We start from the raw sequence: 27,928 nt of genomic DNA, 5'->3' as shown, positions 1-27,928 counted from the left end.
TTTGTGATAAAGACTATTCATTTATTCTGTTAACGATAAATTTTAATGTTGAACTGGGTTAGTAACCTTAAAACACTGTGCACTGGATGTTAGAATGATGGTTTTGTTCTTTCCCCTGTAAAACTTTGGTCTGAATACTGAATGATCAGGATGAGTGTGTTGGCATGAGCTCAGTTCCCAGAAGCTATTACAGCATCTATAATGAAATCTTACGAATTCTGACAATTCATTTGAACACAAAAAGCCTAATGATGAAGAGAGCTCATTACTGTAAACTCTCTTTTTAAATGTCTCTGTGATTAGCTATGTTGTCATCTTTTACAAAAAGATAAAACATATGTAGAAATATATGTAGAAAATAACAGCTACTGTATGTTAAGCCTAACACTTGTCTTCATTGTGGATCATAGACATGTTTGTGAAGCTATTGTTGTTCTATAATTTTTATTTGGCTCAAGACTCCTGAAATGGAACCACTCAAAACCCACACAGCTCACTTTTATTGATGATATATTAAGTCTTGAACTACTGTAGGTGCTTGAAAGCAAGAAGGGGTTTATACAGGTTGTATATACAGTATCTATACATAGAACATTCAAACATGAGAATGGTGGGTGAGATGAGCCACCTTTCTGCTCCCAACATTAAAAATGATCAGCTCTGCAGTCCATCAGTCATGTTTTGCTGAAAAATAAAAAGGCATGCTTATAGTTTTCCTTTTTTTGGGATGATGCGTCATTGGCTATGAATATGTTGTTTACTCTATAGCTTTAAAAACTGCAATTATCTTAGATTTGGTTTAAATGACATTACAATGGCCATTTGTAAATGTGCTAAAAGTTCTCTGAAAAATAAAAAGCGGGTAAAAAAAATCAAGAAAAAAACACAAACGCAAGCAGAGAAAAGAAATACTGAAATTTGGAAGAATAAAACCTTTCTACTTCTCTCATCTACAAAATGAAAAGTAGTACACTACTCTGTACTCTGTAACTCAGTGATACACTTCAAGTATACTAGCACTATAATGATAATAAAATACTAGATTAAGTATACCACCTTTAGTTAAGGGTACCTTTAGACACAGATTAACCCTTTAGCAGCCTGCTCAGCAGGACAGCTGACTAGTTTTTTCAGGGATATTGCAACCTGGCACGAGTACCTGCTGTATTTTTTTTGTTTGTTTGTTTTATTGATCTGCTTCTTTAGCTGGAAGACAAAGGGTTGGATGTGTGTTGCAAGTTGTCATATTATTTTTGCATTTTCTTTTTACAATCTTCTTCATTGATGTTTATAGCTGTAAGCCAGGTTCTAATTTTGTAATGTAAAAGTATGATATCGAATGTGGATTCTCTTTTTTTAAAAAAACTAGAGGACTGGGATTTGGGGGTGGGGCAGAACAGAGATTAATGAGAGGCTTTATTTATTTCTTCCTGTAATTTCCCAGCTGGATGGCAGAGCGATCAAAGACACAACGGAAGGTGACGGGTTGGACCTCCCAGTAAGGCACAGGATTGCTGAAAAGGCTAATGCCAGAGTACATGGCTTTCTTCGTGTTGTAACCTGGAGGGCAGAAATCTTCTGTTCCTACTGCAGCAATCTTGTTATTATGGAGATAGATAACCTACAAAACAAGACAAAACCCCAATGGGCAAAATACGAGATGTAAGAAAAGATAAAAATATGGACCTAATAGTTTGGACCTGCTTTGGTCCAAAAGAAATTAAACTAAGGAAATTAAATTACTAATAGTTGGACCTGTAATAGTTGGACCCTAATGAAATTAAACTTCAGCCTGCTCCTTCCAAGTCTTTCTTTTTGCTAGAGGTGCTTTGTATGAGCTTGAAATTCCTGATTGACTTATTTTAAACCAAAATCATAAACCAACATCAATAGATTTGTATTCTTTATTCAAAGCCAGACCTTCTCTTTGTCTTGTATTTTACCTGAATATATTTGTGTTCTGGCAGGCCGGGGGGAACATGGGTGAGGAGGTTATTGTCCAGGTGCAGCTCTCTCAAGTGGGGGATGTTAGCAAGGGATCCATTCTCAACAGTTGTGATCTCATTGAAACTCAGACCCAGTCTAAAGAAAAGGAGTAAATCAAAGATAAAAGTTTAAATTAGATCAAGAGGAATGGGAACTGGTAATCTTTTATATAAAAAGTCCAAAAGTACAGTGCCAAACTTTGGGAAGGTACTATGGATACCTTATACTTCATAGTTATGCTTTATTCTAAGGTGAGCTGAAATGGGTGAGGTTAGGATTGTCCTCCTCCCTAGCTTCTGTTTAAAGCTCAATTAGGCTCTGTTAGTTTATTAACTTTATTAAAATATCCACATAGTTCAGTTGTGTTCTTTGATGTTCAAAATGCATTATATCTGCTGTATTTTTGTGTTATAATTGCTCATGCTGAAAGTTACATGATCCTCCATGGATAATGCACATCAACAAAGACTGATATGAAGACTGTGCTTGGACAATCCAATTTTCAGTTGAAAACAAAGCCAAAGCTGACAAAGCCACCTTAGAAATCTTAAAAATACCAAGCAGTGACAATAAAAATTTCACTTTACACAAAAAGCCCTACTTACATTCGTACTTACATTCACAAAAAGCACTAAATTCGACAACCACAGAGCAAGTGCAAACAGAACATTTCATGCTGTGGACTTTTCAAGTCATCTTTCAATTAGTACATACTCTGTTAAGAAGGTCATGCATGAATATCCATGAAGGATTTTTCATGAACATCTGGCAGATGATATTTAAGGTGGACAAGTGCACAGTGTTGGATGCAGAGATGGAAACACGCAATATACAAAAATAAAAGAGGGAAACTCTAAACTTGAAGAAGCTACCTATGAATAAAGATACAGGTGTTTAAATTGGCACATCATTTTCACCTTTTAAACAATGCAGGAATGCAAAAAAGGCACAAAAAACACTATTAGTACAGGTTAAGTTGAACTGTAGTGTAAAATAATATGAGAAAAATGTATTTTTACATAAGTAAACAACATATTACTAAACAAATCAAGAAGAAAAATTAATCAAAGATACAGCAATCAGGTACATACAGTAAAAGTTTTTTTTTAGTATTTTAAACCTTGTGTGCAATGTTATGATACATTGAAAAGCTAACAGGAGTTGGAATATATATTTAAAAGTGCATAATTTAAAGAAAGGGATATTGAAATTTTATTAGGTACAAATAAGATCTCAACTATAATAGCGTATTCAATTTTGGTCACCATTTTTTGTTACCACAAATAAGACATCTGGAATCTGTTTAGAGAAGAGTGGCCAATTTTATTCCTGAGCTAAAAGGAATGTCTTGCTCTAAAAGGCTAAAATAGCCAAATGTTTTTAATTTAAAAGAAAAGCTTATTAGGATATCTGATTCAAGTATTCAAAAATCGTCAAAGGCAGTGAAAAAAATCAGTTAACACATCCATTTAAGTTAACTCTTAACATTCGTCAGCACAAAACAAAGCTTAAACTTAATAAGGATGGAGGACAATCTGAAGAAAATCTTAAATATAGCTCCTGCTCCTGCTTTCTTAATAAGCGAAATGGCATGATCAATGGTGCCATAATGAAGGGAATTGGCTGTTGATGCTTGGTACAAAAGAATTACGGGGGGTAGACAGGTCAATTATCAGACCAGAATATTTAAGAATTGTGATTGCAATAAGGCTGATATGGTAAGTGGGAAAAGGAGGTGAAACAAAAGGGCCAATCAAGAAAGGTGTCAATGGACTTGAGGTTGGAGGTCACTGATCACAAGTTTTTGCAGGTAAAAGGAGCAGTGGAGAGGATAGACAGGCCAGGATAAAAACAAATGAAAGGCCACCAAGTAAACAATGACTAAATCCAGAATGGATAAATTCAGAAGCCAGCTTGGGCTAATTGCAGTAGAGAGATGAATCAGTGGTTATTTGGGGTACATGATGCAGAGGGGGTAGCAAAAGAATGACGAGCTTCACAGCAGAAACTGTAAAAGTGAAGAAACTGGCAAGAAGATAAACAAAATGTTGTTACAGACTAGATGTCCTCTACCTAACAAAATATGACAACGGTAAATTGTCACGGATGTCTGAAGGAACAAACCGTGGAATGGCAGGAGAGCGGAAAAAGACCCAGCGGCAGAATGGGGGATTAGCCCTGGCTCAGCAGTTCAGGAGTCATATAGAAACCAATGCCCTCAGGCAGCAGATGTGGGGTGACCTAGTGCTAGGCGGGTCTCAGGACATCCAAACGTCAATGCTGAGCGAAGGTGAATGAGTGACTCAGAAATAAATAGCCCCAGACAGAGAGACACTGGAAGGACAGCAAGGCACAGGAAACTAGGGACAGGACAGAGTAGGAGCACCCTCTGGCTGCAGAGGGCATGACATAAATATCTCCGACGTGGTTTGGTTTAAAGAAGACTTGTTGCTTAACAGAGAGAGATTGAGGGGGGAAAAGGTAAAAGGATGGGAGACAATCTTGGTGACAGCTGTAGGGCAGAGGTTTGTAGAATGGGATTGTGAAGAGCAAATTGTGCAGGATAGTGCTGTAACATGAGTGAAAATATAAGAGTAAAGGTCAGTATCCAGGATCGCCAGTAAGACTGTTGGTTCCACTGGAGCTAACGGGCTGCAGCTCTGGCAGAAAATTGTTTATGGTATTCAGGTATTCAGAAAAAAGGTGAACCCCTGAAATTGATGGATAGATCCAATATAATATATATGTAATCTTCCCATTCTTGGGGACAGTTTGGAAATACTGAACATATGATATCTCTGAAAATAATGAAAGTGAAGGCAGAATTCAGAAATTGTGAGGTTGGAAAAGGAATGTGGGTCAGGAGATTTAAGTGTGGTGGAAAGAACACCACAGTCTACAGTTTTGCCTTGGAAGAAGTCAGTGGAGTATGAGAGAAGATGTGCGGGATTGACATCTGCACCTCAGCAGATTTGCTGTTTGAGAGAGAGGGAAACGGGAAGTGAAATAAACATCTCATAAGCAGAGATAGGAGTGATTGTAAGGAAGGAGAAACTGGTATATGGGAGCTGCAAGAGAGGTCATTGGAAATTGGGAAATTGCTGGCTGTATCAAGGACATTGGATGAGAGAATTGAGAAATTGAAGGGTGGGTGTACATGAGAGAAACTTTATAGAATGGGTAGGATGAGGAAAGGGGGCTTCCACTGAGCTATTTTGGATGACAGGGGACAGGAGAGATTTTTTGTAACACTCCTACTGGTGGAGCCAAATTTCGGATGCCAGAAAGACCTAGGGCTGAGGAGTTTGAGACCTTGAAAAAGACTGAGCAGGGAGAAAATTACAAGAAACAACACAAGTTGGTCTAACTGAGAGGAAGAATACACTAAAATTGAAGAGGTACTGTAGATGCACTAGACACATAGAGGAACTAAGTACATGGAGGCACAGGCAGCTTGAAGGTCCTTGTGGCATGTAGCATCATAAGTAACATCATCAGGAGCCACAGAGGTTTGTTGGAAGACTGGGACTTGTTCATTGTGAATCATGGAAAGGCACAGAGAAAACAGTTCCTTCTTTCAATAATTTCTTTTAAATGGAATTTCATGTCTGTGAAGAATTTGTTGAAGTCCTGCTATGTTCCAATTTCTGATAGCAGGAGAAGTTTTGAAATGGAGAGTAGAGGATTTGCAAATTTTACAGCAAGGCTGTGTTTGACTGGAGCAGCTGGGATTTGCAGGAGAATTAGCTGGAGATGGTTAAGAGGATTGATGTTTTGAATCTGATGGAATGGCTGCTACAGATCTTAATTCATATTGAGGCATAGATGCTTGACACTGAGAACCACGCATTGAAGCATGCTGAGGTTCGGAAGCAATGGACCTAGACAATGTAGCAGTTGTGGACTAGGCTCAAAAACTTGTTTTATATCTGGTCTGAGAAAAAAGCTTTTTGTCAGAGCAGAAAATTTGAAAATCCATTGTGAAAGAGCAGAGGCTGCAGTGTCAGTGAAACAGGTAAGATTCATAGCAGTGACCATGCAAAAGAAGTAAGAGAGGGAGAGAAGGGCTTCACTTGTAGTATTTCTATGTAGTATTTCTAATGTTTAAGTGAGGAAATGACATGAAGATTGATTATAAATTACTGACAGCTGAGTCTGATTGAACTTGGCTGTTGTCATCCCTCTGGAACTTTCATTTTAAAAGCCATATCAATGATTGATATATGAATTTAATAAATGATGCCAACTACAAGGATTGAATGAATACAATTAAAAACTTACAAAGAATTAGAAGATCAAATTTGAGAATGGGCAAATAATGGAAAATAATATTTAATTTAAACAAGTGTACAATTGTCCATGTAAGTAGTAAAACTACAAAAACTACAAATATAAAAGTAAACACTGAACCAAGAAGCTATTTATGAATTGTTATTTTTTACATTAACACATCATTTACACCTTCTAGGCAATGTGGGGAACCAATAAAAGTAATGTTAGAATAAATAGTTAAAATAGTATAATTTCATTCAAACAAGGGATGTTATGCTCAAGCTACTCAATGATTGTAGCAAGACTTTTATTTAGAATTTTGTTTACATTTTTTATCAGCAAGATACAAGATGTAAACATATTCCAGCTTTTTAATAAGTTCAGAAAATAGCAACCAGATACACCCAGTGCACGAATGAATGACCTTTACTGACAGGCAAATAGAGTGTTTTTAATCCTGAACAGAGAACTGTGAGGGGATCTGATCCAAGTGCTTAAAAAACTCAAGGGCATTGACAAACTTAACAAAACAGATGGGACAAATGTCCTCCTCTTATTTTCAAACTTATGTTCTAAATTTTTTTATAATAATACATTTCATATTATTATTTTTTCATTTTTCTTTATTTTTTAGTTATAACTGAGCAAATATTTTAAAAAATATCTATTTACACAAAGTAGTAAGAATCTGGAAAGTTCACACATCTGTACTTCAATTAAGAAAGTCACATTCTGTAGATGTTTGCTTAAAATAATATTTTGTGTTTAGGTGAAGTTTAGGTTAAGGTGAATTTAGGAGTAGTCTTGTTCTTTTACAGTTCACTTCAGCACATAAAATTAGAAATTGAAGACTCAAATGGTGGCATATTTGTATCAAACTCTTGTCTCATATTTATTTTAAAAATGATCTCATTACTGAAATGGGTGAAATGAGTACTCAAAAGCATGCAGTTTCAAGAATATATTATTACTTAGCCAGATTTTTGAGTCCCTTTAGAGTGTCAGCATCTACTTTGGAGATTTTATTGCCATCCAGATGGAGCTCAGACAGGGAACTAGGAAGACCTAAGACGAAAGGCAAAATATTAACATACCTGTACAAAATAGGAAAATAATGTACAGTATGCTGTACGTTGATTTATAAAACATTATACACTTTTATCATATGCAGATGGTAATACAATACTTTTGCTTATTCCTAAAAATGTCAATAAATATATTTAATATCCACAAAGACAAAACAAGATCATAAAACACCTCAAACTTTGATTTCTACTATAAACATATGGTAGTTTTTAATACTATGTTCTAATTACTATACTTACAGTATTTGTAAATCTCAAGTAGGTCAAAGTATACCATGTAGATTTATTAATCTTTATACCTTTAGGAAGAGAGGTGATGTTGGTATCTGATATACGGATGTATGACAGCCTTTTGAGATCCAGGAAAGCATTATTTTCTATTCCTCCACTCTTCAGTGGATTAGAGCCAAGCTCTGTATACAGGAAAAACGAAACAACAACATACATCTCAGTAAACATTCAATAAGATTTAAAAAAAAAATGTTTTTGTCCTTCAGTTTCAGTTTTAATGAGGACTTCAGTGTTTCTTTTTGGTTGGTTGTACAATATTCAAAATTATTTTAAAGACTTATCTTCGATCATATTTATTCCATAAACAGAATTGTGCATATTTTCTCTGTATGCACATGCTAATCTATAGGTCTCATCTAATCTAAGTTTTTCACTATAAATAAATGTAAATTTCCTCAGAATGTGCAGTAATATGAGGTAAATCATTTAAATGTGTTTGAGGAAAGCCCTCCTCCATATCTCTACTACTTCTTATGGTCTCTCTTGTAAATACCTTGTATTATCAAAATAATTGTATTCTCAAGGGCAACATTTATGTTACCATTAAGTTTACTCCTTCCCAAAAATATTACACTATATAAAATGTCTTATAATCTTTGTCTATAGTGCTTTCCTTATTTGTTAAAGTAAAACTAGGCATCAGTTTTTGATGTTGGAACTTCTCTGATGCTCTGTTCTTCAGATGGAAAAATTCTCTCATGCTTGGGACTAAGCCAGTTCTGAAGTAACATGAAAAAACTCAAACTTCAGAAAGCATACAAACTGAAGAGTATTTTAGAAAACCACATACAAAAAACAATTTTTAATGCTGGATAATTAAGAGATTTGAGAGTTATTTGTTTAAAATGTAAGTTCTTAACAGACGTTCTGGAGAAATAATGACAAACTACTCGATTTAACTCAACTAAATCATATTCATAACTGATGATAGCTATATGTAATGTATCTCACAAAAAACATGTCTTTTTCTCAGTTTGTCCCATAAATCCCCCTTCCATCCCATCTTCAGCTTTGCAGTTTGATTAACTCCTCTCTCTGAATGGGGGTCTGTCAGGGTGCTGTCTCTTAACCAAATAGGTTAAGTCAAAACTATTATACTTAAAATTCTGAATAAACATTCACAAAGCTGATTCTTAGATGTCATTATTCCTTTTCAGTTTTAATACTTGCTCGAGTAGTTGCATTTCATATACTTATTTACCCATAACAATAACGTTGACCATTCCTTCGAATGATGATCTCTTTATTCTGGTGATTGCATTTTCATGAATACGCAGCTCCTGCAAGTTCTTGGGCATGTTGACTGGCATGTCTTTCAGCAAGTTCTTTGAGAGGTAGAGGCGCTGCAGTTTCATAAGAGGCACGAAGGCTTTGGGATGAATAATGGTGATCTTGTTGTTGACAAGAATCAGTGCCTTGGATGAACACATAGAATGCAAAAACACATTAGCTTGTAAATAGTTATCTTAATATCTCTTATTTAACTTTATCTAAATGCAGTGATTCGACATTTTAATATAGTCACCTTTAAAAGTGACCAGTAAACAATCCATTAATAAAAGTTCTTAATATCTTTCTCAAACATTGCCATAAAATGCTTCTTTAAGATGGATGTAAATATTGGCATAAGTATGTCCAAGACTCAGATTTCTGTGCATCAGATATGGAAATCTATGCAAACCAGGACCAATCTCTCAGTCCAAAAAGGCAGCCACATATTGACTTGCACCTGCTTTCTCTCGACTTTCTCCACATAGCTTTGGAGATATATGAGTCATTGATTGAGAACCAGACAGCAGTGATTGTACTCTTGCAAGGTAAAAAAGAAACCTACATCTGTCTTCCCAATGCAAGCACAAATAAACATGCCACTCCAAAGCTATGGGGCCTTCTCTGGACAGGAGAGCATTCCAGCAATAGTACAGCACAACCATGTTTGTCATGCATTGGGTGCTGACATATGCACACTTCAGCAAATGGGAGCAGACATAGGAGTAGGGCCAGTGTGGGAGCTACTATATCATCAGACTCAGATAGTGTAATTAGCACTCTCCTCAGACTAAAATGGGAAAGGCACATCATAACAGAAGTGATCTCATTGGGGCATTAGGGGGTTTTGAAGATATGGGACTTCAGGTGTAGAAGCAGGAATATAGTCCACTGCTCTGGTAGTAGGTGGTTCTTCTCCAGTTTGATTGTGAAACTTTGTGGATGGGGCACAAATCAGTCATTCATCTAGATAGAATCCTTATGCCTGGCAGCTGCAGAGGGGAGCACCCATGCTCTTAGACAAGGTATGCTGAGCAAGATGGACAGGTATAAGGGAAAAAATTAAAGACTTATACACTTTAACGAAGAATCAATTATACTTCTTGTGACTTTGGGGGAACAGGAATGCTAAATGAGCTTCCTGTATATACTGTACACCACAGTCATCCAATCACCTGGCCAGACAGGAAAATGAGGTTGTGTGTAACCAATGGTTGAAATGCCACAGGACTAGGATTGGTTAGAATCCACCACTCCTTTTGTGTACCATTAAGTATTTTAAGTGTTGGTCAGCTTATGTTTATAAGAGTTTGATTACTAGTAGCCACAGGAGGTACAATGATGTAAAGGTACAGAGAACACAAAGCTCATGTATGGAGTTCTAATAGGTTCACCTGTTGGGTATTGCACTGTACGCCAAAACGCACACACACAAAAAAACATAAAAAGGTCAATATAAAGTATTAAATTTACAACCTTCTGATGTGTCCACTCTTAATTTGGTCCATTCATCTCTGTGTCTTCAATGACAAGCTAAGTAACTCACTGGTAACAGGCAGTGAAATACAACTTCAGTAAATTTCAGTGTCCTTTGCTCCTTTTCATCTCAGTTGCCATACCAATGATACCATTTGTTACAGAGTACAGAAAGCAAGTCAAAACGCTTACATGCAATACTTACATGCAGAGACTTTAGATTCTTGAAATCATTCTCTTTGATTTCTGTGATTTTGTTGTTCTGCAAGTCTAAGAGAGATGTATCCGAAGGAATATCTTCTGGTACATTTTTCAGACCTATAGAAAATAAAACAATAAGTTAAAACACAGGCTGATATTACCAAATGTACCTTACATGCTCACATATGAGTAAAACAGAGAGATTAAGGGATCTTAAAAGTTTTGGATGGAGACAGGTAGATACTTTCATCCAGTGGCACACATGGAAATAAAAAATGCCCTCAAAATGCATTATCATGTGTAAAAATAAATTTAAAAACTAAAGTTATGGCTAAAGTTATGGTTTTATAGAAGTGACTGGAGTAAATATTTTTTTTTCAAATGTGTAGAATGAGATACTATAGGCTTTCCCACTATTCAAAAATAAAAGAAAAAGCTGCTAATGTCCTTTTGGTATTTGTTTTTACTGTCCTTTAAAATATAACTTGAATTAGACCATTCCTGAAACCTGAAATGAGGCCTTGAACACTTGGGCTGATTTCATTGGCCTTCTGACTGAAAAAAATGCAGTGGCAGCCCTCCTGCCCTTAGACAATAAACATAATCTAGAAGGTCTGTAGAAAAGATTTGTGCTGAGGTGCATAGAAGACAGCATTGTCTAAGATTGTCTAATTCAGAGCTGCCCCTGGGAACTATCTTCTTTGATCCTGCAGCATGACTCATGTGTGGTAATGGAACTTCCTAACTTTTGCAGCTCCCTAGCTTAATACCCAGTTCCAACCTCAAACCCCACCCCTGTTTTTTAAGTGTATAAGAGCTGTATGAACTGTTTCACTTTTTCTTATAATAGCTATGCTTTTTGAAAACACAATCAGAAAAAAATATTTTCCCTGTTGCCAGCCATAGATAGAGAATGTTGTACTGTGTTTGTTGTTTATACTCTCTGTAATAAACAAATTACTAAATAGCAATCTTGTAAGACTTACATGAAAGAGGAGGAAAACAATAACAATAACAGGGTAAATTTGTATTATTTAATAGAAAAAATATATAATGCACGGTGACATCTTTGTTTTGCATTGCTCCATTGCTGCCTTGCTGCGCTGGGGTGCTGCGTTCAATTCTGGACCTGGGGTGCTATCTGTGTGGAATTTATTTGTTCTCCCTGCATGTGTTTGGATTGTGGGAGGAAACTTGGGCACCCGGAGGAAACCCATGTGAACACAGAGAATATTCTACACACAGATAGCACCCCAGGTCTGGAATTGAACCCAGGGCTCCAGTGCTTTGAGGCAATGATGCTAACCCGTGTGCTCCTGTACCACCAAAATAAAATACATTTAAAATTGATCGGACAAATATTCTCTGTGAATAGTGAAAGGTTTGTAAATAGTAAACTGATAGACATAAAACCTATAAATAACTAAATTTACCACACTTACATTTTGCTAAATCACAAACTGTAGCTCCAAATAGGACTTAATGGAGTTTTAAATGAAAGATCAGGGGGGAGTCAACCTAGCCTACACTACTGCTTTCCTGCTCACCTACTGTATATATAAGTGTCATGATTCTAGCACACCCACTAATGCATTATCATTTCGCGTCCTTCCCTTCACTCCACCATCAATCTGAAGGCAGCTCCCTAGCTCATTCCTTGCAAAAGAGGAGGGTTTCCAACAGTCTCATTCTTATGCTTGAGATTGCTGTTTTCTCTGCCATTTAAGACGGTAAAGTAAACAAGTTCAAATTACTCCCTTATTCCATCTTAATTAGGATTTTTGCCACCATGTTGAATTACGTTAATAGTTGAGCAATTTCCATTTTAGACAATGAAGGCTCTTTTAACATGGATATTCAATCTTTAAATGAACTCGCAGATCTGCAAAATTCTGTGTAGTTTCAGTGTTATAACTATCCATACTCTATCATTGTAGAACATCAATTTTTCAGAGCACTGGAGTATATAACATATACATACATTTATATATAGAATTTACAAGTATTGTATATATCTTTAACAGAATGGTATCAAAAATTAATATTCTTATATGACTAGCTTACCTAAGTCAGAGCACTGGATAACCCGAAGGTGGCACTGACATCTGAAGGGACAAACTGGTCCAGCAGGTGCTTGTACATCAAGAGTTGGAGTTGGGGTGATATCTCCAGAGCCATCTTCAAACATGAAATCAAGAAAACCTGACTGACGGAAGGGCAGAGCCCAGCAAACTGTGACCAATAGCAGAGAAAGACACGCTGATTTCATGTTTCTGTCAATGCAGATGTTGATTAGGCCTAGAATGATATCTGCAAAAAAAAACAAAAAACAGTATATAACATTAATATTTACATCTGTATACAACAAAATGATAACAAACAGTATGTCTATCGGAATTTTGGATTCAGTTCTCCGTTCTAATATACCTAATGTTTTTTGGTTGACATTCTTTGCTTTTTGTGATATTGCAAGACAGACTTTCTGAGAGCCTATGGTCCTGAGACTGTGGTCACTGCCTATTAAGAGTTAATAATAATAATACTACGCTCACCACACATTCACTATTAGTGGGGAGGAGAACAGAGTAATGAAGCCAATTCATAGATGGGGATTATTAGGAGGCCATGATTGGTAAGGGCCAATGTGAAATTTGGCCAGGACGCCAGAGTTACACCCCTACTCTTTTTATGAAACGCCCTGGGATTTTTAATGACCACAGAGACTCAGGACCTCACTTTTACGTCTCATCCAAAGGACAGTGCCCTTTTACAGTATACTATTCCTGTCACTACACTGGGGCACTAGGACCCACATAGACCGCAGGGTGAGCACCCCCTGCTGGCCTCACTAACACCTCTTCCAGAAGCAACCTTAGTTTTTCCCAGGAGGTCTCCCATCCAGGTACTGACCAGGCTCACACCTGTTTAGCTTCAGTGAGCTGCCAGTTGTGAGTTGCAGAGTGATATGGCTGCTGGCAGGTAGTTAACTCTACCTGCTCGGAATATATTTGCTACAGGTTTTTACTCAACTTTTAACTGTTTAACTACAGTTAAAAGCTGAATATTCATATAGTGGGCACTATCTGCAATTAAAGTAATTTACATGGTTTCAAATCAAATAAATCTACTTCTGAAAGTCCTTCAGGCAGGTTGTGAATTTCAAGCAAAGATTCAACCATAAAGTCTAATGAACTTTCAAAACAACTAATTGGAAAATGTTGAAGGTTGTAAAGAACACTAAAAAAATTCAAAGAATTTTGAACCCAGTGAAGTCATCATTAATAAAAAGGTGTATTGTAGTACCCAGACTATAACTATATCAGACTCTTCCTCCAAACTAAGCAGCTGGGCAAGGAGGAAACTGGTTAGGGATGCAACTGTGAATCCAACAGAGACTTTGAAAAAGTTCACAGAGTTCAATGGTTGAGGTGGGCGAAAATCTTGATGAGGCAAAGCTGGCTTATATGCCAGAGTATCAAGAAAAAAGCTACTACTGAAAAAAAACAACATTGCCAATCCTGCATGGAAAGTATTTAAGTGATAATGCAAAATTATCACAAAATGTGTTTTCTCATCTGACAAAACAAAATTGGAACTATTTAATTGAAATACTAAATGTACATTTTTAACACAAACAACATACCCAACAACCCAGTCAGCTCTATCCCTACTATCAAGTATGGTGCTAGCAGCATTGGATTAGTTCTGCCTCACATCTGCAGGGACTGGAAAGCTTGTCAAGATTCATGAGGTGGATGCTGCACATTGGTGGTGGTGCAGGGGAGTCCCCATTACCTGTAAAGTGCTTTGAGTGGAGTGTCCAGAAAAGCGATATATAAGTATAAGCAATTATTATAATTATTATTATGTGGAGCAAAGTACTAGCAAATCTTGAAGGAAAACCTGCTTCAGACCTACAATTTGGTCAAAAATCCACCTTAGAGTAGGAGAATGATCCAAAGCACAAGGTCAAACTTACACTGGGGTAGCTTAAGTACGAGAAATTGAATGTCCATGAGCTGCCTAATCAAAGTTCTGACATAAATCTTATTAAAAATCTGTAGAAAGACTCAAAGGCTGATATCTATAAATGATTCCTAAGTAACTTGAGGGACCTTGAGCTAATTTCCCTCAAAAAAAGGGGAAAAATTATTCCAAACCAGAGAACAAAGTTGGTAAAGACAAGTGTACTGTAATTCCTGTAACAATTTGGTTCCACCAAATGTTGAGTTTGGGTCTGAATAAATTGGAAATCATCATATTTTATTATTTGTTCTGTAGTCTCTTGCTGACATTTACTGTAACCTACTGTATCTTACCCATAGACACCTTGAGCATGCATGTATTTTGAGCATGTTTGAATAAATGAGACTGAAAAAAAAATGGATAGCATTAGCTCCATTGTAATACCCCTCAGAACATATTTCCCCATTTTCTGTATGAATTGCATAATGTGATTATTTACCTATATATTTTAAATCTAACATTAGATAATGCTTAGTTCTTTGATCATGCTTACTTTTTTGCATGAGGAACTTTCCCATGTGTATAGTATATGCCTCAGATATCATGAATTTTCCTATGTAGTAAATAGCCTCAAACAGGAATATTAGATTTCACTTTCCCTTTGTATTAAACATCCCTCTTGAGAAGGAGAGTTTATCAAAACAAATGAAATTAATTAAAGCAGCTCAATAAGGTTATCATTTGGCACCATGTTAGATAAAGTCTCATTCTAACAGGCTTTTAATGTGTTTGAGTGATTTCACAATAAAACCTTTTTAATCTCTGTTATCCATTTGCAGTCTTCAGGAAATCAACAGTTCAGAACCTATTGTATGACAGTTCAGACTTATTTGCATATGAGCTGTCATATAATAGGTTTTTTGAGTGTTTTTAAACCCACATTCATAGATAGTACAGATCTTCATGCTTGATTTACTGTCAGCAAACTATGTCATCTTGAAGGATAAAAAATGTAGTGGTAGTAGTAGTACAGAATGTCTTTTCATACTGTATATCACTGAATCTGACAGTGCTATTATTTTCCTGCTTACAAGTTACTTTTATGGGAATAAAAATATGGGGACGACCAGATAGTCCAATTCATAGGAATCTTTTGTGATATGCAATGGATGTTAAACTACTGTATGAAGCTAAAATTACTAAAATCCATTCTGACAATCTGGGGTGAGTTTCCCGAGAATGATGAATCTTAGAGATTAACGAGCAACTTTATGATGTACATACGTAACGTACATGCTACTTTTTCTAATGTTTTCCCTAAACCCCTCTTTTACGAGCAAATATAAAGTACTTCTTTGTTAGCCCTGCCCCTGAAGTCGCTTAGCACAAGTCGATTGAAAAACAATCAGTTGACAATACTTTCAATATATGGTGTCGTTCTTGGTCCTTCAGTGGGATGAAATAATGTTGCGAAAAGTATTAGAAAGTAAACATGACATCATAATTTAATTACCAATTAAGAAAAGCGCCTAAATAGGCACACATTCGGTCACCTATCGTTTCTAAGACGAACGCAAAAGAAATGACGGACACATGCCAGAGAAGAAAACCACACTTTTCTAAAGAAGAGCTTGTTCTTCTTTTAGATGAGACTGACAACAACAGAGTGTTGTTGTTGACTAAGGCACGCGGCAGCCTTTCCAACAGCGAGAAGAAACAAAAGTGGGATGAGATAGCGAAGAGAATAAGTGCCTGCACGTCACAACCTACTGTAGGTCAGGTGCTGATGTGAGAACAAAATGGCACAGCAAGTAGCTGTATGTTGTTTCAGACTATACAATATGCAGTATTTTCCATCAGTATAATTTTATGTTCTCTGCTGAGTTCAGGACATACTGTAACTTTTCATTATTCATATGTACAGTATAACCCATAAAAGCCTACTTTCGCCATGCATTGAAATTATAGGGTGCAATCAATAAGCTGCTTTATTGAGTTATGCAAGAATTATTTTACACTGTATTGACAGGAGATTACTAGGTAGACACATTTAAGTAAACAGAAATATGACAGACATCATTTTGAAAAGAAGCCATCACTGCTTTGCCGTAACACATGTTCAAATTATCAGAGTGTGTCAATAATTATTTTCTGTATCCTTTCATTTAGAATTGACCTTTTTTAGACATTTTTAAAGGCCTCTGGATGCAAGAGACAGAAAAGGATTTCCAGCATATGAAGATCAAAAACAATCAAGAATAAAATTTTATAGTGTTTTTTGAGACACCATCATCAGTGATGATAGCCTCAACTGCAGTTCACCAGACACGTGCATATGAAATCTTTCAAACTTGCAACGGGGAAAAAGATAAAAATGCCCACACACAAATACACTTTTCAATTAAACTCACTGTGTTGACATTTGACTATTTGGTTTTGCTTTTTGTATTAGCTTATAAAGACAATTTTTTAGTAGCTTCTATTAATCTACTCATTCATTAAATTACCATCTGTATAACAAATAATTACCACAAAATATTCTTCTTAGTAAAATACACTATTGTGTGATACATTTATTTTTCCAGATAATAATATTCTGCAAAATACTGTATACAATTCAAATTGTCTGATTTAGCACCTCTTAAATAATCTTTCTGATGTTTAAACCTTGAGTCCTTTGTAAACCTGATTTCTGAAGTCTAATGATCATAAATGAAACAATTCCAGAAGAATTTTTAAAATTTCAAATCCTGGTTTGATCTGTACTACAGTATATAGAAGATTAACAGCTCTCACCTGGGCATATCTAAAATAGAAGGCTGCCAGCAGTCTGGTCGGAAGGTCGACATAGTCTACTCACTAAGAAATCATGACTTGAGAGTTAAAAAGGAATTTTACCTGTATTTTATTCATGACTAACGTGACATGTAATGAACAGATATTTTCAAAGGGCACTTACCAGAAAACGTGCAGTTGTACAAGTGTTTAATACATTAACCCTTCCACCAATTTTAAACTACATAGCCCATTAATTGTTTGATAAAGGCCACTTCATTCTACTCAAAAGTTAATACCAGTTACCAACATTGTAATTTACAATTAGCAAGTTAGAAATTAACTTGGAAAAATCAATAGATTAAAATGTTCAACATTTCAATGTATCATTATGATAAAGAAGTCAAAAGTGAAAATATATTTATCTCAAATTATTGCAACAGAAAACTATCCAATATAATTTCAAATATTTATAATGTGATTAAATTAAAACAAGATATTTTACTGAAATTACTGGAAACAAAGTTTAACATCATGCTTTTTGTAATGTTTGAGTAAATATACAGTTGTGCATATGGAAAGAGAACTATGAATGGTTTAAAAACATCTTACATTTATTTAAGTCTTTCTAAATTTAGTATTAGTTCAGATTTATTCTTGCTTTAGAGTGAAAACTTTTATATGGTTACAGCATAGCTTCATCAGTTTTTATAAACCTTGAAAATCTTTTTAAGTAAATGTAAAAGTTACTGTTTCCTGCCATGTTACATTTTTTGTTAGTGGTAAAAAATCACCAGATTCGAAGAAAATATTTTAGGATGTATGTGCCTTCTGACGTTATGTGAAATAATTAGAATTAACTCCAAATTAAAGTAAACTTTCACCAGAAAAGAGGTGTATCTTTTTGATTACATCACTTCCGGGACAAGCATAAGTTGGCAGAAGCATGTTGTTACTGACAGAACTAGTAACACATTTGATTTAATGGCCACAATAGAAAAGGGTGATAGAAACAATAGAAACATATGGACAGGATGTAATTCTGTGTTTTCAAGACATACTAGTTGAACCTGAAAGGGTTTCAAACAAGAGGAAGACACTGACCTGTCTTATTCATCTTATTTAAGATCAAAATAAATAATTAATTAAATATGTACTGTTGTACAAATCCAAATACCATATATTTAAGATATTAGATCAAAACTACTTATTCAGGTAGTCTGGCATTATTTCAACTACCACAGTATGCATTATATCTGTGTTTATATATAATATACTGTAAAAGAAAAACTTTGAAGTGTACTGTTTATAAGGTTTCAATGAGTTAAAATAATTTGGGCTATACAGCTGATTATACTATAAGTTATTATTTTTTATGTAAAAGTGTAAGATATAGTTTAAGGTATAAATGTGTAACGTTTTAGAATTTATAGTAAAATTCTAAATAAATTCTACATAAGTAAAATTCTACATAATATTACTATTGTTTTTTCAAATTGCTATTACCACCAATGATTTTATTGATGATTTTTATTTGATTTTATTCTATTTATTTATTTCTATATATTTTGCCTAATAAGGACTTGATAATCCAGTATTTGCAAACCAAACATTCTCCCTAGTGTAATTTTTATTTAAAGTTTGTATAGGTGAGAAAAAAGGGTGGATGTTGCTGTACAGTATGTGCCTTTGGTGTTTCACTGAATGGATATCAGATTAATGGCCAATGCACTTATTCAAATATCTGCAAATATACAGGCGTGTTTTGTAAATACAAAAACATCAACACAGAGCTTTCTTCTTTTCAATCGTACAAAGGGGTCTGATATGTAAGTAATCACTAGAGAATTGATAGTTATATTTCAGAAAGAATGATGCTAGAGGCGCAAGATAAATTCTCTATTTATCTGATACCAATTTTTAACAACTTGAAGTGAGAAGAAAGTGAGAAGAAAGAGTACTTGATATAGTGACTCAATTAAGAACAACATTAGGATTTAATCACTTTATAATGTCTTTAAAAGGGAACCGGACCCGGACAAACTGAATACGGTGCAATGTAAATGATCATTTAAAAGGACATGTAAGTGCTATATCAGTAAATAATGTAAAGGAGAGCAATGGCTTTATAGAAAGTGACGAAGAAAGAATAACAAATGTATTGAAAAAGAAGTGTTGAGGTCCCTCCTAAGTTTCTCAAGAACCAGGATAATGAGAAAGTGCAGGGCTTGCAAAGCTAATATCAGAAGTGCACAGTACTGGGAAAGTGTCTGAAGAATAACACAAAGCCTTGACATAGCAATTCCTAAGACCAGTAAACCTGCAGATGTCCCTGTTAACTATCGTCCCATTTCTTTACACAGTGTTTAAAGTCATAGAAATATGCACGTCTTTAGAAAGTCCAGCATTATTGAGAGTCTCCTTCCTAAACAGCAAGATACATTTTGCCAAGACAGGAGCTGCAGTTACCAAGTAGAAGCCTTGTGTACCCAACCTGAAACAGGTTTCCAGACAGCGACTGTGTTCTGGCTATGATATAGTTGGAGGAAGGGCCTCCTTGAAACTTTGCAGTTGAATCCATTTATAATATTTATCCCATGACAATACTGGCTATAATAATTCCTTACACTTATATATGTCACGATCGTAAGTCCCTCCTCTTAAGGGCTCTCCGGCTCTTTCTTGTTTCTGTTCATTCTTTGCACCTGCCTCCTGTTCCAGCCCCTTCCTATAAAAGCCAGATGCTCCTACCAATCTGGGCTCAGCTTTGGAAGATGGACGCCCGGAAGCCTTCACAATGGCGTCCTGACCATCTGGGTCCGGGGTTTGGAGCGCCTGGCCCTGTAACCCATTTTTATTTTCCCGACCCTTCGCCGGATCCTGCTCTGGCTTTTAGCTTTTGTCTCGTCTGTCATGGAAGGATTACCTGGCTATGGACTTTTGCTCTCCCTGGATTTCCCTACGGACTCCCTTTGGATTTGTTTGCCTTGGCTACCAGTGGGGAAGAGAAGTGATGAAGCCAATTCATAGATGGGGATTATTAGGAGCCCATTATTGGTATAGGCCAGGGGGAAATTTGGCCAGGACACTGTGGTTAACACTTCTGTTCTTTTTTGAGAAACGCCCTGGGATTTTTAATGACCATGGAGAGTCAGTTTTATGTCTCATCTGGGAAGGATGGTGATTTTTCCAGTATTTCAGAAAAAATACCCTTTTAGTATTTTTACAGTACCCAAACTGACTGCAGAATGAGTGCTTCCTACTCCAACTAACACCTCTTCCAGCAGCAATCAGCTTTCCCATGAGGTCTCCCATCCAGTTACTAGCCAGGATCACAGCTGCTTAGCTTCAGTGGGTTGCCAGTTGTGAGTTGCAGGGTGATATAGCAGCTGGCTATGATTCACCATCACTGTTTTTAAGTTCAAGTCACTATGCAAAGAACTTTCAGTTCTGGTTTTCCATTAGGCTCAATTTTGGCTCTGCATTATTTAACTTCTGAACAAGCCATGCCAAACTCAATATCTAGAAAATGTATACTGTATATCTAAATATATACAGTATATATATATATTCAATACAACACATAAACCACCACTGTATCAACCATATTCTAATCAAAGACATCTCAATAATGGCTGAGTGCTTTCAAAGGTGGAAACTCAGTTCAGATCCCATAAGAACAGTGGTTCTTCCATTTGGACAATAAGGTTGACAATTATAAATTTAATGTGACATTCTGCACTGAGCATGTTGAACACGAAGCTGCCACAGAATCTCTCGGCATGACATTGAACCACAGTTGAACCTTCCAACGAACCTTCAGCAACACTTTAGACAAGAACAAATTGTGTGTGAGCTTTATGAGATTGTTATTAGCTGGATCCTGGGATCATTTGGTAGGACATTGCACATATCTAGCCCTGGTCTAAAATGCATTGGAATTCCCATGCCCTAGAATGGGGAGGTAACACCCACATTAAACTTTTAGATCCATAATTAAATGGGGTGATGCACATAATCCCAGGAACTGTAATGTTAGCTCTGGTATGGCTTCTAGGTTTGTCCTATTTTCATCAATGAAACACATATAAAGGTAGGGACTCCCATTTGAATCAAAACACTAAAATTTGAAGTGTAAATTGTAATTGTAAATGGAAATTGGAAAATTAATACAATAGATATTTAAGATTTACAATATAGTGAAATAAATCTAACTGACACGAGGTAATTACTAGAGTAACATGGAGATCTATTTTGAAGCCACTGCATTTTCTGATTTACATACATTATGTAGATTCTAACAGGGTGGGATGATGGAACATTGGTTAGCATTGCTGCCTCGCAACACTGGGGCCCTGGGTTCAATTAAGCACCTGAGGTGCTATCTACGGTATGTGATGTTTTTATGTTCTTGCCATGTTTGCTTGGGTTTCCTCTGGGTGCTCTGGCTTTCTCTCAAAGTCCACAGCCACACTGGTAGGTTAATTGGCCCTGTTGTGAGTAGGAACAAGTGTGACACCTGAAGAAGGCTCCACAGATGAAACATTGTGTTTCTTTTCTTTACTTTTCAACATAGAATAAACCTTTACTTGTTCCTTTGCAGCAACCTACGAATACTAACACAGCTACCTACTCAAACTATGTGTTGTACTGTAAGTATATCCATTTCTGTGTGTGTGTCTTGTTCCAGACTGGTGTAACATCCAGGGTTTATCCTGCCACCTGCTTTGTATACATTGCTTGCCAGGATAGGCTCTGGCTCCCCAACGACCATGATTTGGATTAAACAGTTAGAAAATGGTTGGATGAATGGATGTAGATACTAGTGTACCCAACACAGCTGACAAATTTGCAAACAAAATGGACAGAACAGCACATAAAAAAGTTGAAAAAAAGTTTAGAAGCAGATTTTTTAAAATAGATTTCCATATAATCCAGGACAGGACAGACATCTAGCAAGTAGTGTTTATTTTAGCAAGTGGAGATTATGACTTACAAGTTATAGAAATATACATTACATAATATACAGTATATATGGGTTTTAGTCAGATTGAGTGAGCTGCTTTTGAAAAGGATTAGGTGTTTTGTACACCCATGCTGTCTTCATACAGACAATGTTCTTTCTGTCATTTAATATACAAGACCACCAAAATGACAAAACACATGTAAAAAGTGCAGAATTCAACATAATATTAGTTATGTTAAAATTATACAGGAACTTTTTTTAGAACACTACGTCCAGTTTTGTTTGCCAAATTTGAAGAAGATCATAGTTGCCCCTGAATCTGTTCAAAGCAGTACATGCTTCTTTTCATTAGAAGATTGTGGGAGTCTGGTTTTCTTACCCTATTAAATGGTGCTATCAGAACGTCTTGCAAGGAATAGCTGGGTGAGTTCCTTGGACCTCAACTAAACACATCAGGGCAGAATGTTTTGCTATGGAACTCTTCTTGTGTTATAATTCAGGCTGCAAGGGAGAGTTGTCTGATTTCAAACCCTGCAAGAAGAAATAGGCACTTGTATCCAAAAGATGCCAGAGTCAATAACAACTACATTCTAGGATCTTACGTCATGGGATGTTCAAAGTGCTGTGGCAATCCAGAAACTCCTTCTCTTTGATAACATACAAAGCCCACAAAAAGCTCAGTACTAACGAAAAAAGCAAGGTGGGGAGGAGAGGACATTCAGTCTTCCCTTACATTTTATTTCCCCTTCAGACTGCTGGTGGAAATGTCTTGGTCTGAGGTATGTTGTGCTGTTTATGGAACTGCTCCTCTATTGATTCGTAAATGTTGTGGTGTACCTCAGCTGCATAAGACACACCACATGGTGTGTGATGGCCTATTCTAGTTGTTCAACCTCAACATCAGAGTTGGGATTGCAAAGTGGTTTTTGGAACCTGAGAAGGACCCTTCCAACTGTTTACCAACATGACCCCTGGATCTCAGCTCCATTTAGCATACATGAAAGCAGTTCATTGCTACTTGTAACTCTTTATCTGTATAGAGGTATACTGCTGCTGGGTGTGTGGTGCTATATCTCCACAGACATCCACATGGACATCTAGCAAAATCAATGGCATTATATATTTCTCCTGTATTTCTCACTGGAGAAGCATCCAACCAGTATTGGAGATATGCTGCAATTTATGATATGGTAGTCTCCATATGGCAGTAATCCCTTGCTGAAAATGAAAAAAAAGAAGCAAAAGTGCAAGGCAGCTGAAGAAGGTGATATATATGCACAACATTTTGTTCCCACAGCCTGACAATAACCTCTACTTGTTCATTCACTACTTGTGCAGTGTAATTGAGCTCCACTCTCTGTATCCATACTACACGTACGTCAGCTTAGGTGTATCCATATGTTGCATAAATTTTCTGCATTCTGCCAAGTAAAATCCCCATGGAAAAGAAATGGCAACAAGCCAAAGGTATGCTTAAGAGTTAAAATGAAAACAGATCACACAGCCACACTCTCAGCACTCAGGAAATGCAGTAAGCATAATTTAATGACAAATGTAAATGTATTGGAATGTTGGAGTGTTGCAACAGCACCCACTGGGAAAACATTGTGTAGAGAAAATAAACATCTGTTGGAGTTAAAACTGCTGTGTTTGGTGTGAACAAATGTGTAACAATATCTGAAGTGTAATACAGAGTGAAATAAAACATTTAAACACAAAAAGTAACTGTTTTCATGATATGGTATTTCTGTAATATTTTTAACACATAGCCCTTGGCTTGTAATTCATGGTGGAGCTATGGTTTCTATGAATGTGCAATGTGATATTCCCCCAGTCAGTCAGAGAGAAAGACTGTTCAATGGACATTGGAAATAAGATTTCAGCTGGGGTGGTCAGTTGTTGGAACAGGGGCATTGCCTCAGTACAACTGATCAGCATATCACAAAACATCAAATGTACTGTGTATTACTATTAGTTTTAAAATAACTTTTTTGTGTTTAGAATGAGTGAAGACTGAACAGCAATGACTAACAGATGTTTGAATTTAAGCTTATTTAAGATCTATAAAGAGTTCTACAATGATATTAAGGCTTTTCATTGCATTATGAAAAACAGTATGTAGTAGCCAACTCTGTATTAAATTGAACATTAAAAACTACAGGGCTATGATTTTACAAAGGTGAATTCAATAGACTTGTACTTGACTCTTAAGCTAAGGCTGTTGGAGTCAATAATACGTAGATGCAGACAAAACTCAAGTTATTTTGTTTTCTGTGCTCATTGACCTTATTATAAAATAAGCCCTTATGACAATGCACTCAGTTTGATCAATTGTTGTTATTTCAGCAAGACATCTTACATTTTTCTGCTGTTTTTTCTGGCTAAAGTACAGATTAATTAATGGTCAGAGCTATGCAGTTTGTTTCCACAAAACAGTCACCTTCCAGATGTAACTCATGTGCTGCCAGATCACATATGGAGGGAGCTTTGCTTAATTCCAATGTTGTGCTGCATGCATCTCTTATTGGAGAAAACTATTATTGTGTTCAAAAAGGAAATTATCTTCCTGGCACACTTCAATAAAAGGAAGCTGTCTTATTAAAGGATTAAATGTGGCACCAGTGCCAGGTATTTGTCATTTACTTCAAAGCAGCTGCTCCTTTTATTTTTGGTTGCTTGGGGGCATAACAATTTAGGCTAGTGCAGCTGTAAAAAAGGGAAAGGAAACTATTCACATTGAGACAAGAAAAAAGATGCATAATTGGATGAATGAGACACACCTAATTCAGCATTTCTAACAATGGCAAAAAAAGGATTATTTAAAAAAGCAAGTTTAAAGATCCCAAAAGCATACATGAAAAAAAAACAATTAAAACTGTAACAGGTTTTCCATCACTACAATACTAGGAGCCAATACTAAGAAAATATCTTTTATATAAAAAAACACAAACCATCCACTTATTCAAATATTGATTTATACAATATCTATATCTATTTGGCTTCCTTTTGTCTATTCACATAACTGTAAGCCAGAAATAAATAATAAAAACAGCATATTCAAGCCTCACATTTGTTAACACAAGTAAAGCACATCTAGAAAAACATATTACAGATAACTCTGAAGTGAGATAATTCATTTTGCTGAACTTTTGACAACCTGAGCAGTTCCAGGGGAAACACCCCACCTCTTGGGTTCTACATACCAGGTGATCACTGGAATATGATACTAGCTCATGAGATTATGATAGCATTTGTAACAAACTTCGGAACACGAAACAGCCAAGTATTCTCCTTTCTTTAACTACAACCTTTCACAAAAAAGCACAAAAAAATCTAAAAAAATCTATAACACTCTTTTCAAAGACCTATAAAACATTTTCTTACTTTAAAATTTACTTTTGTTGCAATGCTGTGGCTGTGCTTGAATAAAATGTTTTTAAAATCTGCACACAATTAACATTTCACAAATCTAACACAGAACATTAGAACAAAGCAGCAGCTCCATTATTTAAATTTCATCCTACCTCTTTTTTCCCTGTACAAGGAACAGAGCAAGCTCTCCTTCTCTTTCTGTGCAAGAAGTTACAGTTTTACCAGCATTCCAAAAACCCTATGCATGGTGAGTCCTGCTCCTTCCTAACATGTTTTTTGACTGCAAGAAACCATACCTGTATTCTTTTGTTTTTTGGGGGTGTTTTTTTTCCCAAATCCAGTGGGGGTTTTTGAAGTGCAGCTCTCAAGGCCGAGGCGTAATTGCACTAAAAAAGTGTTCAGCCAAAGCAATGCAGGTGTGTGGAGCTGGAAGAGGAGGTGGGGGCAGAGAAAGGGAGGGTCCCGTTAGTCCTTTTTCAATGGATGACAATTGGTAGATAACTCCCTCTGTGCTTCTTTTCCAAAGCAATTGGAACCACAAGAAAAAAAAGAGGCCAGTCTCAGTCAATGAACACAACACAGGCTGACACCCACACTACATCATCTGGTAATGATACGTCTTCTGCGTTTAAGCCAAGAACACTTTATCAACATTTTCTTTCCCTCCTTGCTGGGGGAATTAATTCTTGTGCAGATCCCAGGCTGCTGTGCTCCAGAACAGACTCCATAAGCATTTTTTTTCTCCCAGTGAGCATTTACAAAAGACTGCTCCCCCCTTAACTTAAGTTTTTTTTTGTTTATTTTTGTTTAAACTATTGAATAAGAGCAGCTACATCTTTCTTCAGTAGAGAAGACAGGTTTTGGTATGGAAAGCTTTTCACAGACTGTAATTATATAACCTTAGATACTGTTGCATTTCATTTGAATGTCTTCTCCTGGCTAACTTCCTACAATAATTGTTTTTTTTATTCTATAAAGTTTGGATTAAGAGGAGCGATTAACATTAATATAGTAAAAGGACCAGATTTCATTTAAAAGTCTTACTATTTCAACAGGACTAAAACATTTTTACAAGTTCTGCTTAATTTATAGATTCAACCTTGTTCTTATACTTCAAATAACAAGTTGATAATAAACAGTAATTCAGATAATGGAAAATAAATTACTTTAATTATAATAATACAGTAATGCTATTATACCAATTTGTGATTTGCGTTACTTGCGACTGAAACATCACATCACATTCCCAATGTCACTTCATTATCTGAACTTAAAAATATATCAGCCTTTCAATTTTTTTTAATTTCTAGAAAACATAAAATATAATATCAGGCACCAAAAACTATCAAAGGCAATCTATAATAAAATCCAGTAATGGTAATTGCATCTGTGGGACTTACAGAATGGAAAAATTGGAATAGGACTAACTAGAACTTTGCTTCTTAAATGCACTTAAAATAATCTTACAAAACAAGGAAAAGTAGGTTAACTGAGAATATAAGTGAGTACTATAAAGTACTGTTGTTGTCTAATAGCCTTATTACATATCAGAAGCATGAAATAATTACATGTACTGTAGGTACTTCTAGCTTCAGGCTCTCAAACTGTTGGAATAAAAAAATTCTAGATTTTAGCAGCATATCCACATTCTGGACCTAAATCCTAAAACCTAATCTATATACAAAGGAAAGGTCTAAGTTTCAGTTGAACAATTTTGTTGTTTCAAATACATTTTTAATTTTTAATGTTTCAAATATTTTTTTTAATACTGATCCACATAAAATATATATATATATTAATGTTTCTGCAATTTCCCTCACGGGATCAATAAAGTATCTATCTATCTATCTTTATACCTCATCTTCCTGATTGTGAATGTGCCAGTTACATGTAGAATGTTTGTTAAAAACCCTTGTTCAACGCTTTGTTTTGGGTGGCTTGGTGGTGCAGTGACTCGTGTTGCTGCTTCACAGCGCTGGGGCCCTGGGCCCAATTCCTAAGACATACGGGTAGGTTAAGAGGCTTCTGGGAAAATTGGTGTGAGTGTGCCCTCCAGTGAACTGGCCAGTCCAGGCTGTACCCTGCCTTGTGCCTGCTGCTTGCTGGGATAGGTTCCAGATCCCCTGCAACACTGAATTGGAAGACACAGTTAGGAAAGGGGTTATTTTGTATGGAGGAATGAATTGTACTTGTATATGCACTGTGGTTCGGTTAATGAGCATTGGCAGGTCTTCCATTTTCTTGTGGGGGGGGAGGGTTTCATGTGCAG

General features: G+C 36.1%; 1 protein-coding gene across 3 annotated transcripts; it reads right to left on the bottom strand.

Annotated features, from left to right (window-relative positions):
• On the bottom strand, nucleotides 1-26,252 carry dcn (decorin). Of its 3 annotated transcripts, none has more exons than XM_088924069.1 (8): nucleotides 25,956-26,252; nucleotides 12,645-12,890; nucleotides 10,585-10,697; nucleotides 8,836-9,049; nucleotides 7,643-7,756; nucleotides 7,230-7,323; nucleotides 1,944-2,082; nucleotides 1-1,621 (listed from the first exon to the last, which is right to left on the bottom strand). In XM_088924069.1, the coding sequence occupies exons 2-8, from the start codon at nucleotides 12,847-12,849 to the stop codon at nucleotides 1,421-1,423; spliced, it is 1,080 nt and encodes a 359-aa protein (XP_088780195.1). In that variant the 5' UTR covers nucleotides 12,850-12,890; nucleotides 25,956-26,252; the 3' UTR covers nucleotides 1-1,420. The 3 variants fall into 3 exon arrangements, with proteins under 3 accessions (XP_088780195.1, XP_088780198.1, XP_088780197.1); XM_088924072.1 differs by lacking the exon at nucleotides 25,956-26,252 and adding an exon at nucleotides 25,812-25,890; XM_088924071.1 differs by lacking the exon at nucleotides 25,956-26,252 and adding an exon at nucleotides 22,667-22,837.
• Nucleotides 26,253-27,928: the final 1,676 nt, after the last annotated feature.

The sequence above is a fragment of the Atractosteus spatula genome, chromosome 8 (genome assembly GCF_055471065.1).
Source record: "Atractosteus spatula isolate fAtrSpa1 chromosome 8, fAtrSpa1.hap1, whole genome shotgun sequence".
In the NCBI taxonomy this organism is placed as follows: Eukaryota; Metazoa; Chordata; class Actinopteri; order Semionotiformes; family Lepisosteidae; genus Atractosteus; species Atractosteus spatula.
The sequence above is the reverse complement of the archived record's forward strand: the minus strand, read 5'-3'. Positions and strand labels throughout refer to the sequence as shown.